Consider the following 18,253-nt stretch of genomic DNA (forward strand, 5'->3'; position numbering starts at 1 on the left):
GTCAGACTATTTTAGGCAGATATCCATGGCTAAACCCAAAGTTAAACCAATTATATCTGAACACTATGAACAGAATTCTTCGCTGACCTATTCCTTCAAGTTTTCGTCCGGCAGCCACGTTTGTTGACAAATTGAATTGTTAAAGCACGACGCCACACGGTGACAAACTGGCATTTACGACATAACTATATAGCGCAAATTTAGTCTCTGGCTCCCCCTAGTGGTTACACACAGCAACTAGATCAAGAGAGAATATGATCAAATAAAACGATTTAAATGAATATGAGGCAACAAGCAATCCAGAACATGTAGTCACATGATTTTTATTGTAAAGATTTATTCCAAAATAGCAGAATATTGCAGAAGAAGGGATGAGTGAACAGAAAAAAAGGGAGAGAGAGCGACAGAAAAAGAAGAAAATCCACACTTGACTTTGGCAAGACTTTTTGAAGCTAAATATATCAAAAGTCCACAATAAAAGTAAGAAAAAGTCTAATTTAAATGCCTTCTTTCCCTACATATGAGTTAATAATTCACATTAACCTCTTATACATCTAATAACGCAATAAAAAGTCACAATCTATTTTCAACTCCAAGTTAATATATCACGATTTATAAAATAAAACCGAAAAGGTTGAACGGTTATGCTTACCTGTGCTTTTTAGTTTAGAAATGCGACGTTAAACTCTCCAATGCATCACCCTAAGCTTGTATTCATCTAGATTTCCTGACAATTTCACAGTCGAGGAAAAAAAAAAGAAAAAGGAAAAAATCATCTGTCTTCACCAAAGACTTGCTGTCCGATTCAACTGGGCATCGATTGTGGGTGACCCAACTTGATTTTGCTTAATAGAAACTGTTTGCGAATCGCACAACACGCCGTGTCTTCCACAAACCAGTATAAGAAAATCCATCCAAAATCTTTATGGGATGCAGAAAATGTTTTGTTTACAGGAAATGCTACGTATCTGTTTTGACTGCTGACCTTTACCCAAACAGAAGGTGGTTGTGCATTACGAATGAAAGAAAAATGCAATTATTGTTAAAAAAAAGAAGTGCACACTGATGTTTTTAATGAAGTTGGTACTGAAAAGTGTTGGTTATACATTGATACAGTATATGCGCCCGCTAAGAAGGCATCTAAAACTAATCACGGATAACAGGCCTGGTCCACGTGTGTGTTACTCTAAAAGCCTACAAGCTGTAACTGGAATACACACCCCTCGCTGGTCCCGCTTCAGGAAACCTTCGGTTAAAACTATGCTGTTTCTGCCCTACACAGCCTCTTTAAGGGCCGATTCAGTGTGTGTTAGGGTGTGTGTGTGTATTACAGTGATAGAGAGTCACTTTTAGCACGGGTGCACGTTGCACGCGCGGTTCTCCTTCTTGTTTTTGCAGTGGTTGGGCTGTGAGGATTTGCCTTTCTTCTTTATGTTCATCACACGCTCTTGGATTCCCCCGCCGCATGGCTTGGTACACTCCGTCCAGCTGGACCACGGGCGTATCGGACATGCTGCTGGAAGAGAGTAGAAGAAAATCAAGGGGGTTTTTGGCCCTTAGTTCACCAATACATTTCTGTCAATACAACTGTTGGAGAGAGATCTAGACAGGTGGAACTGGGGAACGTGGAGGGTTTCTGGTGGTGACCAAGATAAAATGTCAAAAATGAAGATCACCAGTGTGCTCCACGGCTAAAGGGCACACTTAAAGGTGATGTATGAGCATGTGTGTTCATGTGTGATAGGAATAAGTGGCAAGACCATAGAGACTCCTCTAGTACAATGAGCCTGGGACATCCTCTACATCACCATCTGCGGCTGTACTGAATCACTTCATCATACGTTGACAATACTACGTGTGTGTGTTTGTGTGTGTAAGAGATGCCTCGGCTCACGCAGAGTGGCAGAGCTTTAAAAGATGGGATGTATTGATCAATTCACGTAGAGCGATACAAAAGATTTACAGGGAGCTTAGGAGAACAATTTGATCAATAGCAAAAATATTAGCTCTGTTCCAAAACAGTAAGCTGCCTTTTTGCTCACAAAGAGATTTTTGCTATGTTAGGATGCATCTTCTTTCTTATGGTACCTTTAAAGTTATTGATTTGGAATTCATTTCAAATATTCATAATTTGGGGTCATTAGGATTTAAAGATTTTAAAGAAATTCATATTTTTATTCGGCGAGGATGCATTATATTGATCAGAAGTAACAGTAAAGGCGTTTGTAATGTTGCAAAAGATTGCTATTTAAAATAAAGGTGGTTCTTTTAATCATTCATTTCATCAGAGAAAGCTGAAAAAAGATGTTTTTCAACATTGATAATAATAAAAAATGGTTCTTGAGCAGCAAATCAGCATATTTGAATGATTTCTGAAGGATCATGTGACACCGAAGACTGAAGTAATAAAAAAGACTATTCTTAAATTTTTCTTGAGTGACTCTTCTTAAATTTTGAGCAATTCTGACTTTATATCATGCAGTTGGGAGTTATTTAAGATATAAACTTGCAATTCTGAGAACGTATCAGTCTTTTTATCCCCTCAAAATTGGACTTTATAACTCGCAGTTGAGGGTTTATATCTCACAATTCTGAGGAAAAAAGTCCGAATTGCAAGAAAAAAAGTCAAATTGCGAGATATAAACTGGCAATTGCAAGAAAAAAAATTGAAATTACATAATACAAACTCGCATTTACGAGAAAAAAAGCCAGAATTGTGAAATACAAACTTGCATTTGCAAAAAAAAGTCAGAATTGTGAAATACCAACTCACATTTGCGAGAAAAATTCAATACAAACTCGTGTTTGTGAGAAAAAAGTCAGAAGTGTGAAATACAAACTTGCATTTGTGAGACAAAAAGTCAGAATTGTGAAATGCAAACTTGCATTTGCAAGAAAAAAAGTAAGAATTGCAAGTTTGTATCATGAAATTCTGGTTAAAAAAAAGTAGAGTTGTGTAATTAAAAGTTAAAATTGCGAGATATAAACGTGCAATTGTTAAATATAAACTGGCAGAAAAAAGTCAGAATTGCGAAATACAAATGCGCATTTGCGAGAAAAAAAAGTCAAAACTGCGAGTTTATATAAATTCTGAGAAAAAAGGGTCAGAATTACAAGATAAAAAGTAAAAATTACAAAATATAAACAGGCAATTGCGAAATACAAACTCACGTTTGCGAGAAAAAAAGCCAAAATTGTGAGTTTATATCAATTCAGAGAAAAAAAGTCAGAATTACAAGAAAAAAAGTCACACTTGGAAAAAACTGGCAATTGCGAAATATAAACTTGCGTTTACGAGAAAAAAAAAGTCAGAATTGAGAAATACAAACACATGTGCAATAAAAAAGTTAACATTGTGAGTTTGTATCATGCAATTCTGAGAAAAAAAGTCTGGATTGTGAGATAAAAAGTCAAAGTTTTGATATAAACTGCCAATTGCAAAACAGTCGTTTTTGTAACAATATTTCTTTACATTACAGTTTTTACTGTATTTTTCACAGTCTATTATTAAAAACATTCAAAAATTGTATCAACACCAAATTTTTGACAGTAGTGTATGTGCCACAATTTATGAGCCTAAAATGTATTAATAAGCCTAAGATGTATGGAACACAAATATTGGGTAAAAAAAAAACAGGTTTAATTACACAGAACTATTTTTATAATGCGAATACATGCTTTAAAGTCTGTTTAAAAAGCAGCTTTATTGTTTCTCTGCCTTTTAAGAGCGCAAATATGATGACCTGAAATACTTGTAGGCACTGTAGGCAGCTCACTAGGTTTTGGAACAAGGTAATTATCAGGATTTTATATCATCTTTCATATTCCAGTCATTGACTGAAAATGAGATGGAAGGAAAACATATTTTTCAATGCTTTTGCATTTACTCAAAACTTTTTGTACTTTGGCGTTCCACAGAGGAACTTCGCAAAAGCTTTGAGCAGTTTTCCCAGCCACTTTGTATTATTTTCATCACCAAAAGCAAAATTTCTTGGGGGATGCCAAGTTTTGCAAATGAACGCAATAGGACTAAAATACAATTTTTCCTTCCTTCTCATTTTTTCCCCATCACCGTGTCCCTTTTGGAGCCCTGTATAGCTTACTCAAGTAATTATGTGCACTAATTACAAAAATGAAGCACCGTGCAGAAGCTGTGTAAAAAACGTGCAGAATGCAAAATGCTGTCAGGAGAATGCAACTTTTTTGCGAGACAACGCAAAAAGTTTTTTCCCTCCCATTTTCCCCTTCATATTGTTTTCCATCACCATATCCCTCTAGGAGCTTTGTACCAAGGTGAAATCAGCCAAGAAAAGTTTTAAGAGTCTGCTGGAGTTATTACATACTGATGAAAGATTGCAAAGACTTCTTTGCAATAACTACATCCGATAAATCATGCAAAGTAAAACCAGAAACATAAAAAAGGGGCCATTTTAATTTAAAGTTGACTTTAAAGTCAGATTCGGCTGCACAAACTGTGTGCAATTAACCCAAATCCTGCTTCCAGGAAAGATCTGTTGACCGAGAGCTAATTTTGCAATAAGTAAATACTAAATAATTCTGGACCTGAGATTTCCTCCACCACAGACTCCCTGCTTGGTTTTGCTCTCCTCCTCTCTGAAGCTTCCTGCCTCTTCCTCTTGTCGCTGGCGCGGGAGCCTCTCGAACACTTGCGGACCTTGCATTTCTTCCTCTGGACCGTCTCGGGGCAGGGCAGGCCTCCAGACTGAGGCTCCAGCTTGACCATCCGTGAGCGGATCATGTGACCCTTCCCGCAAGACTTGTTGCACTCGGACCATGCCGACCACTCCGACAGCATGCAGTCTATGGCTGGAAGAGGAATGAAGGATGGAATTAAAAAGGGAGCAATTTCATCCGTTTGCTTATTTCTGCAATTTGATTTACATGAAAAAAAAAAGTGTGTGTTACTCACGGCATTCAGGAAGCATGCACTTTTCAACCTGTTCGAGCTCATCTGGACACAGGCTGGGCTCTACGGGCGTCTTCAGCATGCGCTGACGGGAACGCATGCCCACACCGCAAGACACGCTGCACTCTCCCCAGTCTGACCACGGAGACAGCATACACACCACTGCGTCTACACACATGGGGTTGGCGCAATGTTATACAAGTAATAAATAGTTACTGCTGTTTATAAACCCAAGGCATACTTAATTAGACGTGCACGGTTTCTAGTGTATGCTACATTTGTGTCTGCTTTAGATTTATAGTGCATATATGTGCAGTTCACATAATCTAGTGCATGCTAGTTTTAGTAATTTTATAAAAATAGTCATTTGATGAAGCTCACGCAACACATAAACTATTATACATGAACTCTTAAAGATTTGCAAGCATAAATATATGAATTCAGTATTGATTACAAATTTGCAAGCTTAAAAATATACAATATTAATTATACAATCTTTTGTATAATAAAAATAAATACCTCTTTGTGATGATAATGTGTATATTTATAAAAATGTATAAGTATATTAAGTATATTTGAAAGCATTTTTTTATTTATACTGTATAGCCAGTCAAATAAATTTAAATTATTTAAATTATTTATTTATATTTATTTATATTTATTTAAATTATTTATTATTATTATTATTATTATTGTTGTTGTTGTAGTTGTTGATAAATTATACAACACTATAATTAACATCAATGATAATACATACTGTTCATGCATAAATAAATAAATACAATTTTGTTATGATACAATCTTGTTTTTCTCATCCACTACAGATGAATCTTTTTTAAATTATTAAAAAAAAATCATCTTCTGTTACTATTTTATTATTATTATTAATATTATTATTGATTTGTTGTTGTTGAATTAGACAACACTATAATTAACATCAATGTTTATATTTAATATGCATACATAAATAAATAAATAAATAAATAATTAAATTACATTTTGCCACGATGCATACTGGTTTTCTCATCCTCTATAGATCAATTATATTTAAATTATTTTTTAAAAATCACCTTCTATTATTATTATTATTATTATTATTATTTTGTTGTTAAAATATACAACACTATAATTAACATCAATGCTAATACTTAATGTGCATAAATAAATAAATAAATAAACAGAAAGATACTCTTTCATTCTGCTCAATAAACAAAAAATAATATAAATAAATAAATAATATTTTGTTATGATGCACACTTGGTTTCTCATCCACTAAAGATGAATCTTTTAAAAATTATTTAAAAAAAATAATTTTCTATTATGATTAATTATTATTATTGATTTGTTGTTGTTAAATTATACAACACTGTTTATCAAATGATTATATTTAATATGCATAAATAAATAAATAATGAAATCACATTGTGCTACGATGCATACTGGTTTTCTCATCCTCTACGATCAATTATATTTAAATTATTTTTAAAAATCACCTTCTATTATTATTATTATGTTGTTGTTAAATTATACAACACTATAATTAACATCAATGCTAATACTTAATGTGCATAAATAAATAAATAAATAAATATTTTGTTATGATGCATACTGGGTATCTCATCCACTACAGATGAATCATTTTTTAATTATTTAAAAAATAATCTTACATTATTATTATTATTTTTAATTTTGTTGTTGTTGTTACATTGTACAACACTATAATTAAAATCAAACGTAATAATGTGCAGAATGAAATAAATAAATAAATACTGTTATGCTGCATACTGGATTTCTCATCCAGTAGATAAAAACATTCCCCAATATAGATACAGTTCCTAAATATTCACATATTTAAATGCACTATTTATTATATTTTGTGATTATTTATGTATCATATTTCAATATTTAACTGAATTACTGTTCAATTTTGAAGCATGTTACAAGTTAAAACAAATAAACAGCCTTTAAATACTTCTTCTGTTGACAAATATGAAAGCTGTTTAGCAGATAAGCGTGATATTATGTGACTACACATTATTTTACATAGTATTTATGACCTGCTTCCTGAATGTCTCATCTTTAAAACAAATGCTGGAGCCAAATTGAGTACCGACTTAGCAGTGACTAGCTACAAAACCCCAAGTGTGAACTTGACGCCTCAATTTAAATAAGACCTTCTGAACGGCTGGTGCAGCTCTACCCGGGGCAAGTGACAAGCAGGTCTAATTAGAAATCGACTAGCAGCAAAGAGGAATTCTGGTAATGAATCAAGCCTGGTGAAGCAGGGCGTCTTGCCTGGCCCAAGAGAATGTGTTGGATTGAATCGACTGAATTGACATTTCATGGCTTCATACTTACTGCAGTCAGGCATCATGCACTTCTCTGCCTCCACCAGCTGTGTTCGACAGGGTGAGCCATCTGAGGCCTCCATCTTCATCATGCGCTCTCTCCTCCTCATCCCCACTCCACAGCTCACGCTGCAGGGCTCCCACTCAGCCCATTCGGTCACCACACAGCTACTGGATGCTAAAACACAGATAAACATGTATCTAACATTACTACAGTAGACTTTAGGGCAGGTATTTAATTAAATGAGTGTGCTGGATGTTCATAAAAAAACATTAATGTGACATATATATGTAAGACTTACAACAGTCCTCGTTGACCACACACTTCTCTGTCTCCTCGGTTGGCAGCGTGCAGCTGGAGCCGTCCTCTGGGAACTGCTTGACGTATCTCTCTCTGGATCTCATGCCCATTCCACACGAGGCGCTGCACGGAGACCAGCTGATCCACTCTGACATCATACATGTGGACGCCTCTAGGGAAGAAAATACAGTCATACGCTGATGAGGTACTGTACTGTATGTCACATACTCTGAGATCTGGTGATGAGTGAATGGATATAATTGACTACATTTATTTTTCTCATAAAATGCTTGATCCAAGGATTTATGATTCAGTTCTTGAAATCTCAGCAAAATGTGTCTATGTAAGTTATGTTACAACAGTACTTGTAATTTAAGTGTTTTTAAATGTATGAGCCAACAGATGTCCAGCATACATGCAAACTTCAGTACTGTTTTAACAGCATCTCATAATAATAATAATAATAATAATAATAAACAACATTAAGTTTAACAACAAAAGAAATATTTAATGTGTAGTATTTATTATTATTATTATTATTATCTATATTATTGCCACTAAATTGTTTACTGTGATTATTATTCAATTCTACATTATTATAATGATATGAAATGTAATATTAAAATTGTTTCATTTAATTATAATAATAATAATAATAATTAATAGACTGACAACTGTATTATTATTATTATTATTATCATCATCATCATCATCATTAGCGAGCTTAATATATCTAAAGGGAAGAATTCAGTAATCATAAATCACTTATATGTGTACAGTTATTATATGTGGTAATTTTGCAATAGGCTAATTAACTATATTTTCAGAAAAAATAAATTATTATTACTATTGTTGCTGTTGTAAATTATACAGTATTGTAAATAACATTATTTTAATATTCCATCTATAAAACTGGATAATAATAATTTTAACAATGTATTTTATTCTTATTATTAATATAATAATAAACACTAAACTATATAAAATAATAATAAACTATATTACTTGCCATAAAATTGTTTCCTGTGATTATTATCATTATTAAATCATACAATATTATAATTAACATCAAAATTAATTTAACAGTATTATGATTAACATCAAAAGTAATATTTAATTTGTAGAATTTATTTATTTTTATTATTAATCAACAACAATAACAACAATAATAATAAATAGAAAATCATTTCAATCATTTAATAGTTAATCTGTAGAATTAAATAATACTAATTATAATAATAATAATAATTTTAACAATATTATGATTAGCTTCTAAAGTCATATTTAATGTGCAAAATATTATTATTAATAATAATAATAATAATAAACTATATTACTTGCCACAAAACTGTTTAATGTGATTATTATTAATAAATGATATAATATTATAATTAACATAAAAATTAATTTAACAATATTATGATAACATCAAAAGTAATACTTAATGTGCAGAATTTATTATTATTATTATTATTATTAATAATAATAACAATAATAAACTATATTATCTGCCACAAAATTGTTTACTGTAAGTAAACAAAAGTAATATTTAATTTGTCGATTAATAATAATAATAATAATTAACTATATTACTTGCCACAAAATTGTTTACTGTGATTATTATTATTATTCAATTATACAGTATTATTATTATTATTATTATTATTAAATTATACAGTACTATAATTAACATGAAATGTAATATTTAATTTGTTCAATTTAATAATAATAATAATAATAATAATAATAATAATAATAAATGGACTGATATTCTGTTATTATTAATATTACTATTTTTTTTATTACTAAACATACAATATATAATTAGCAAGTTTAATATATGTAATGCATTGAATTTAATAATAATAAATCGTTCATTATATGTGTACAGTTATTACATAAGTTACGTAAGTTTGCAATAGGTTAATGAACTATGTAAGAATATATTTTTATATATTATATTGTATTTTATAGAATTTTTTACAACATATAGTATTTCATACTATTCAAAAATTACAATATTTTATACAATAGTATATCATATTATACCAAACACATAATATACAATTTTTTATATTACCAATACACTTTTATTAATATTAATATCAATTTAAGTTGTTATTGAAACTGGTGTCCTTCATTTTGCTGGCCATGCATTACAAACGTGGCATGGCGTGGCGAACTGCTTTATTATGATAAAGAACACATATGTGAGCTATTCCCTCTTGGTTATACACAGCAATTGAATACAGTGACCTGCTCCCACAATCCTCTCTCTTTGTGTTCGACAGACTGCAAGATTACAATCCTCCTCTATCCTTTTTCAATGCTGCTGTGCTCTCCAGTTCATCTTTCATATCTTCCACCTTTCTCCCCTTTTAAAGTGCTGACAGATGTGATCAAATTGACCGATCCGGCCATGCTTTATCTCACCTCCGCCGTTCCAATTATCTCTAAGGCAGAGCTTGTAAATAGATTTGTTATCAGACGGGATGGATGAACTTGGGGCGACTCTCCATAGATTTGTCTCCAGTGCAGAATTGCAGACCCCATTTGGGAGCAGCAGCGAGCACTACCTAATAAAGCAGAACTAAGTGAATCATTAATAAGAGCTGTAAATAAACGTGGCCCTGATGGGGCCCCCAGAGGCCCCGGTGTCGGCCTGTCATCGGGATGGTGGATTATCAATCAATGCAGGCCCTTAACGGCCCATTAATTAAAAAAACAAAAGAGAGTCCACGCCAAGCCGCGCAGGTTCTATTAATCAATAGCGAGCGCTGGCGAGAAACATCTTTAAAGCCTCACGTCAGAGCTGACAGAATGAAGATGTGATGTGGAAAAACAGACGGATAGCTACGGATGAGGCAGACGGATGGGTTGATGCAGATACACTGACAGACAAGTCACTAGTTTCCAGGTGGAGAGATGGACTGATAGTCACAGGCGCTGCATAATTTGGTCTAAGAATCTTATCGTGGTTATTTTTGAACTGCAATATGTTAGAACATCTCACATATTTGTTGCTTTAATATCAAGATTAAAAGAACAAGATGAATTCAAACTAACAGAGCAGAAAATAAACTAGTAGCAATGCCTTTTATCTCCTAAATAAAAAAAAGTGCTGCTTATATATAAAAGTTACTCTTTAATGCTTGCTCTTTTTAAAAGTATAAAGTTCAGACCATTTCTAGTTGATCCAAAATGAATGGACTAAAAACAGTCCAGTTTTTCAACTTTACACAAATGTAAGAATTAAGTATTTAGAATATTTGAAATCGTTCTAAAAAGAGTTTTTAGTATAATCCAAAATTAGAATATTGTTGTACAATAGTACAATATTTTAAACAATTGTGTATTATACCTGTCACACCCCTGGACTTTCTAGTTGGTTTCTCCCATCATCTCCCCTGCAGTTCTGTGTATTTTGGCTTCTCCCTCATTGTCTACACCTGTGTCTGTAATCAGTCTGTGTGTATATATAGCGTGTGTTTCCCCTCTTGCCTTGTCGGACGTTGATGTTACTACCCTGTGTTCCTGTGTCTCCTGTGTTCCCCGTGTTCCCCGTGGATTTATTAAATACCTCTCGTTTATTTACGTCGTTGTTCGTGTGCTTAGTCTGAGCGTGACAATACCAGAAACATTTTTGAATGGAGTATTTTGAATATTTAGAACAATTTTAATATGTTCTAAATGTAAAATATTTTCAAACATTCTAAAATTACATTTTTTTAAATTCAGTAGTTGATTATATTACACAAAAACAATGGAATATTCTGAATATTATATAATAAAAAAATAGAATATTTCTATACAATAGTATTTCATATTCTAAATGTACAGTATTTTAAACAATAGTATATTATACCAGAAACAGTGGAATATTCTGAATATTTAGAACATTTTGAATTTAATTTAAACTTAAAATATTTTAAAATATTGTACTTTTTTTTTTACCAGAAACACTGGAATATTCAGAATATTTAGAACATTTTGAATTTAATTTAAAATTAAAATATTTTAAAATATTATAAAAATTTTTTACCGGAAACATTGGAATAAATATTTAGAACATTTTAGTATAATTTAAAATTGTAATATGTTATACAATAGTATTTAATATTCTAAAAGTAAAATATTTTAAACAATAATATATTATATTATACCAGAAACTGAATATTTTAGATATTTTTAATATAATTTAAAATTAGTCTTTCAAATTCCATCAAAAAAGAATATTTAGTATATTTTAACATATTCTAAATTGCAATTTTGTATTCATTAATTTATCATATTATACTGAAAATGTTGGAATATTCTGAATATTTTGAACATTTTTAATATAATCTAAAATGAAAATATTTTAAAATACTGTATAATTGCAATATTTTATACAATAGTCTTTCATATTTTATCAAAAAAAAAAAGAAAAATATTTAGTATATTTTAAAATATTCTAAAAACATTTTATTTAGTAAGGAGTCATATTCCACTGAAGAAATTAATTCTGAATATTTAGAACATTTTAGTATAATCTAAATTTAGAATATTTTTATATTCATATTCTACACGTATAATATTTTAAACAATAGTATATTATATCAACAACACTGGAATATTATGAATATTTAGAACATTTATTTTATTCTAATCTAAAATTAAAATATTTTAAAATACTGTAAAATTACAATATTTTAATACAATAGTATAATAATTTCATATTCTATCAAAAAAATCCATTTTTAGTATATTTTAAGATATTCTATAATTGCATTTTTTTATTCAGAATTTCGTCTTAGGCTACACTGAAAACATCGAAATATTCTGAATAGAACAAAGTATATTCTAAAATTAAAATATTTTAAAATACTGTAAAATTACAATATTCTTTTTACAATATTCTTTCATATTCTATCGAAAAAATGAATATTTAGTATATTTTAAGATATTCTATAATTGCAATTTTTATTCAGAATTTCGTCTTATTAGGATACACTGAAAACATTGAAATATTCTGAATAGAACATTGAGTATATTCTAAAATTAAAATATTTTAAAATACCGTAAAATTACAATATTCTTTTTACAATAGTCTCATATTCTATCGAAAAAATGAATATTTAGTATATTTTAAAATATTCTAAAATTGCTATTTTATTCAGTAGACAGTAAAAACATTGGAATATTTTGAACATTTTAAGCATTTTAGAATATTTTAAACCAGAAAATATCATTCTGCCCACAGCTGCCTTTATTTTGGTAGAAAAATAAAAAAGACCCACTGGTGAATAAGGCCTATTTAGAACCCACAGCACATGAAGACTACATTTACTTAATTAAATTACAGCTTTTTCCAGTCACAGAAGGCTATACAGCAATTGTGATTTGAATTTGATTGATTTTGCAGTGTGTAGATACAGATCTAAGATATAGATCAAGGGTGAAAACATTATTTGCAGTTTAACTTACCAAGATTTTACACTCACGACCCAAATGGCCAACTTACCAAAGCGCAAACGTCGTATTGATTCTTGTAAACGATAAACCACAATATATAGTTTATGGTTATGGTTTATAGCGTCTACCTCTTCAACGAGGGAATCGATACCGTGGTCTGCTCGAGCAGATTGCAGGCATAAAACTCCACAGCAGCAGTTTGAGGTCGGATAAGGTTTTCGTAACCTTGAAAACAGAGACCCTGCATTTCTCCACATTTCTCGCACTAATTAATTACCTGCTCCACTCAGCTTTTCATGCATGCTTTTCTGCACATTTTTATTCCTTCTTTCTACGTTTTTCACTTTCCCTTATTCCAAGCACCTTCCTTCCTGGCACGCTCGGAGATAGCGATCCCTAAATCCGTCAGCCTCAAAGAGTTTTATATGCACTGGAGAGCTGGAGACCAGCTTTATCTAGCTCACCCTCCTCGCTGCAGCCCGGCCCCATGCAGGGCTCAAAGTCTTGGGTGTGCAGGCAGGGCACGTTGGGGTCCAGCTGCGCTTTTAGCATCCTCTGCCTCATCCGTCGACCCTTATCGCAGGTGGAGGAGCTGCAGGCTGACCACGGAGACCAGTTTGAGTAGATGCACGTCTCTGGAGTGTTGTCTGCTGTGGAAATGTGAGTGGATTGACTCATTAGAGGACATTGCATGGTTCATGAAAAGCAGTAACACTTAGCAGTAAAGCTTTCCTTAAAGAAATAGTACACCGAAAAATAAACATTTGCTGAAAATGTACTCATCCATCCAAAATGTAGATGTGTTTGGAAAAAATGTAGCATTACACCACTTGCTTACCAGTGGATCCTCTGCAGTGAATGAGAGATTGAAACACAAGTGATCCAAATGACCGTGAAAGTGAAAGGCTGCATGTTTGTAAGAAATAAATCTATCATTAAGTGATTTTAAAAGAGATAGTTCACCTAAAAATGAGAATTACCCTCACTCTCAAGCCATCCTAGGTGTATATGATTTTCTTCTTTTAGACGAATACAATCAAAGTTATATTAAAAAAAAAATCTGGCTCTCCCTGGCTTTATAATGGAAGTGAATGGGTGTTGAGATTTTGAAGTCCTATAAAGTGCATCCATCCATCCTAAAAGTACTCCACACAGCTCTGAGGGGTTAATAAAAGCCTTTTGAAATGAACTGATGCATTTGTGTAAGAAAAATATCCATATTTACATCTTTATAAACCAGCGCTGAGGATTTTTTCTACTTCACAAAAAAATTAAATAGTTGCCGTTATCGTTTTTGACCCACATTATCTTTTAGTTTAATAAATAAGCTTATATGACATCAAAATTTTACATACCAGTTAAATTGTACAATTCTCGATTTAGATTTCACAGCAAAACCTACTAGCCTAATATAAAGTTCAAACATTATTTGTTCGTTCAAAAATGATTTTATCATTATTTTATCACAAATGAAATCATTCTTTAGGGAAAAACAGCAGACGGACAGAATGAACGCAAATTCAGTCTCTTATGGACTAATGAAACAGCGTTTCCTTGGTTACCACTGTAAACAAAGCAGAGCCGTGCTTATGAATGCAACTTTAAATGCATTATACAGAGGCAAATGAAAAAAACATCCCATGTAAACATTTCTTAAAACAGTCAGATTATCTCAGAGATACATTCATATAAACACTGTTTCAGTATATATGATAATATTTACAATATTTTGCACATTGTGCACCGTGATCTTGCTCTGCCTGCTACAGTATTTTTTCCTCTTTGCATTCGTCTTTAGCGTCTCTGGCATCTGTTAATGGATGTTTAAAGAGTTCATACTATTTCCACACACATTACATTTTGAAAAATGATTGCATGCAGTTCGTGTGCAAGCCCGGAACCGAGATCTGTTAAAATATGTCTGGACGATCGGTGCATCTGTACTCCACTGTATAAATTAAATATAGGATAATCATTGTTAAAGCTACAAAGTTATTTGTCAAGATGGGTATTTTTACATACTTTGAAGGCTATCCATCCGTCAGAGACGGGTCTTTCTGTGATCACTTAAAATATGTTAAAGGGGTCATCAGATGCTAAGTTCACTTTTACATGTTGTTTGAACATTAATGTATGTTGGCAGTGCATGTACAAATCTACCCTATAATGATAAAATCCATGCAGTGGTTTTTAATTAGTCTGTAAAAATAATATTCTCTTTTTCAAATCGAGCTATTCTCAGATGCCTGTCGTTGTGACGTCACACCAACAGAGGCCGCTCCCACAACAGTTGATTGACATGAGCGTTTTACCTCAGATCAGCTGTAACAGACCACCCTCTTTGTTTCGATGCCGGAGTAGGGATGTAAGTTAGACAAGAATATCTCTGATTGAGCGATTGAGGTGTTGTGTTGCTGGATGTAATAATGAACATATTGGTCGTCATTTACTCCCGACATCTGAGCCGCTGAAGATGCAGTAGATTACGTTTGTTTGTAAAGGGAATGCGCCTCCCGATCTACACATATCCGTCTATGTTTGTGCGAATCATTCGTGATCCAGCTTCACTTACAGCAGAAGTGAGTATAAGAGTTTTTTTATGAATCTTTGCGATCGCCTTTCCTAATAAAGTGCTAGTTAGCAAGTTTAGCGGCTAAATGCGGCTAAAGTAAACAGGCTCGTCACTCCACAGAGAGAAGAGAGGGGCGGGGCGAGCAGAGCTCATTTGCATTTAAAGCAGCCTCGACCAGAATGAGATGATTTGGGAAGAGTTGATTTTGGCAAGGTAAAAAGGGTGTTGTTTTACAAAACCACTGAGAGTTTTTAACCAAAGTATATTAGAGACTTTTCATTAAGACCCTAAAGAATCATATCAACTTGTGGAAAATGGGCATCCGATGACCCCTTTAAATGAACAAGGCCTAAAAACGCGCACAAATACTAAACTTTTATGACGACGCAGCAGTGGCCTGATCGGGCCAATGATAGATTCGTCAACTGCCCCCAGCCATCGGGCACTCCTTATTGTTGAACCCTGTAAACCGTAATCTCTGGCTTCTGCTAACTGTCATACACATGTTCACGAAAGATTAGCGTTCCAGTGGATGACGTAGGACGTAGGTGTAGCGAAAACCAGTCTCCTCTTGGAAATTTATCCACATATATTTTTGAGTGAACAATCCCTTTTTATACCATTGCTTCTAGACAAAATAATCCATTGTTTCATCCACGAAAAAGTCCATTCCCTGTTGTCCTCTAAAAATAAAAACAACCAACGTATTTATTTATTTATTTGGTTTTGGACTGTTTTCACTTGTAAACGGTACTTTTTCACTGGAGAAAGCAACATTGTGGATCTTAATGACAAATTTATCATGAAATGCTGCTATTCTCTTGACAAGAGATTAACTGATTGACTGCAGTCATGTTGTGGATTATTGTGATGTTTTTATCAGATGTTCGGACATTTTGACGGCACCCATTCACTGCAGAGGGTGAGCCAGTGATGTAATTCTACAAATCTGTTCTGATGAAGAAACTTATCTACAACTTAGCCTGAGGTTCAGTACATATTTAGCATCTTTTTTATCTTTCTTTGTATTTTTATCTTTCTGTCCTTGTCTTTTTATTCCTCTCTGTGGTGTTATCACAACATTCCCTGGCCAGCCTGAGAGCAACGCTGGTTGAGTTCAGAGCAAAACAGCTGCTAGCAGCATAGAAATAACACTCTTTAGTTTTAAAAGCAGCAAAGCTTTTGTTCATTCCAGCCCTCATCTTTCCACTCCTGAAACTCTGAAGAAAGTGGAGGGAAACCACAGGTAACTATCTGGCCGAGTGCATTAGCCAACAAACATAATTGAAGTGCACCATGGTAAAGCATATTGTTCTTCTTCATCTTCCTGTTGTTTGACTTAACCGTGACAGAAGGGACATTGGGAGGTTTACTCTAAGATACCTGCTGGCCGCCTTGTTCATTAAACTGTCCGGTGGCTATGTTTTTAAATGAGGTGCTACAAATTGGATAAGATAGCGTAGCCATACGCACCTTCCTCCTTCTCCTCCTGAGCAATATCAGCGACGATATCGTCTATGGTGTCGGGCACGGTATTGCACTGCTCTCCCTGCAGATTGGAAGAACATGGATCAACATCACAGCGCCTGATAAGATCCACCATTTGCCATCTGATCACTATCACGCTAAGCCCCGCGCGAAAAAAAATGATTCTCTGAGGGCAGATGATTGTAAACTAGCTGGCTCAAGGCAATCCCACGCTTTACCCCACTCAAAAGCCTAGAGATGAGATTCTTCCCAGCTGGGAGACAGAGATGAAACATCTGCTGTGGAATATTAAGAGTTCTGCTTCTTGTCGATAAGTTCCAGAATGGATTATTTTAGAACACAATCCTCCAAACACCGTCATTTGAAGGATAACAGATGCGTTGCGAGCGTTGCTGAGCTTTTGTGTTTCACGACCGCTTGTTTTGACACATTTTTGTAAGCGATTGCTTTCGTTTGTTTAACAAATGGACTTTTATGACTCAGCAATTCAGGGTCAGTAGCCATATTAAACGGCACAGCTGTTCAGAGTGAATTTTTGCTAGAGAATAGGGAATAAACAAGAATAAATTCCCAAAAATACATGCTGAATTTAATGGGCAATAACCAGTAAGTGGCCAATATACTGTATGTTGTGTTATTTCATGAAATAAATTAAAAATAAAACATCCAAAGTAAATAAAAAAATAATAATAATTAGTGAATTTAGGTGTCACAACATTATAATGTACAGTATTAAAAATGGATATTGTTTTCAAGATTTGTTAAAGATTACATTTGTTATTAAATGATTACTACTAAAGATTGTAACTTTAATAATAAATGAATAATAAATAATATAAAAAATAATAAATACATGTAAATAAATGTAAAAATATTTTTGAAAAAGATATTAAATATCTAATGTACATACACATCACAATACTACACAAAAAACTATACTTTGTGGAATTTGAAATGAATTATTTCTCTCTAAATATTTTTTAATATGGAACCCATGATACATTTTTAGGATTCTTTGATGAATATAAAGTTCAAAAAACAGTAACATTGTGAAATTTAAAATGAATTATTTCTATTTATATATATTTTAATATTTAATGTGAAAACCATGGTACCTTTTTTTAGGATTCTTTGATGAATCAAAGGTTAAACAAACAGTAATA

The 18,253-nt window shown here is 32.7% G+C and overlaps 1 protein-coding gene across 1 annotated transcript in view; it reads right to left on the reverse strand.

The window, feature by feature from the left end:
- Window positions 1-300: 300 nt before the first annotated feature.
- Window positions 301-18,253, reverse strand: part of spon1b (spondin 1b) — a 96,364-nt gene continuing 78,411 nt past the window's right edge. The window contains 7 exon segments of the mRNA XM_051100054.1: window positions 301-1,513; window positions 4,564-4,827; window positions 4,931-5,095; window positions 7,286-7,453; window positions 7,578-7,748; window positions 13,495-13,677; window positions 17,076-17,151. Coding sequence (XP_050956011.1) covers window positions 1,350-1,513; window positions 4,564-4,827; window positions 4,931-5,095; window positions 7,286-7,453; window positions 7,578-7,748; window positions 13,495-13,677; window positions 17,076-17,151 — 1,191 coding nt within the window. The 3' untranslated portion in view covers window positions 301-1,349.

This window comes from Labeo rohita, chromosome 25 (assembly GCF_022985175.1).
Source record: "Labeo rohita strain BAU-BD-2019 chromosome 25, IGBB_LRoh.1.0, whole genome shotgun sequence".
Taxonomy (NCBI): domain Eukaryota; kingdom Metazoa; phylum Chordata; class Actinopteri; order Cypriniformes; family Cyprinidae; genus Labeo; species Labeo rohita.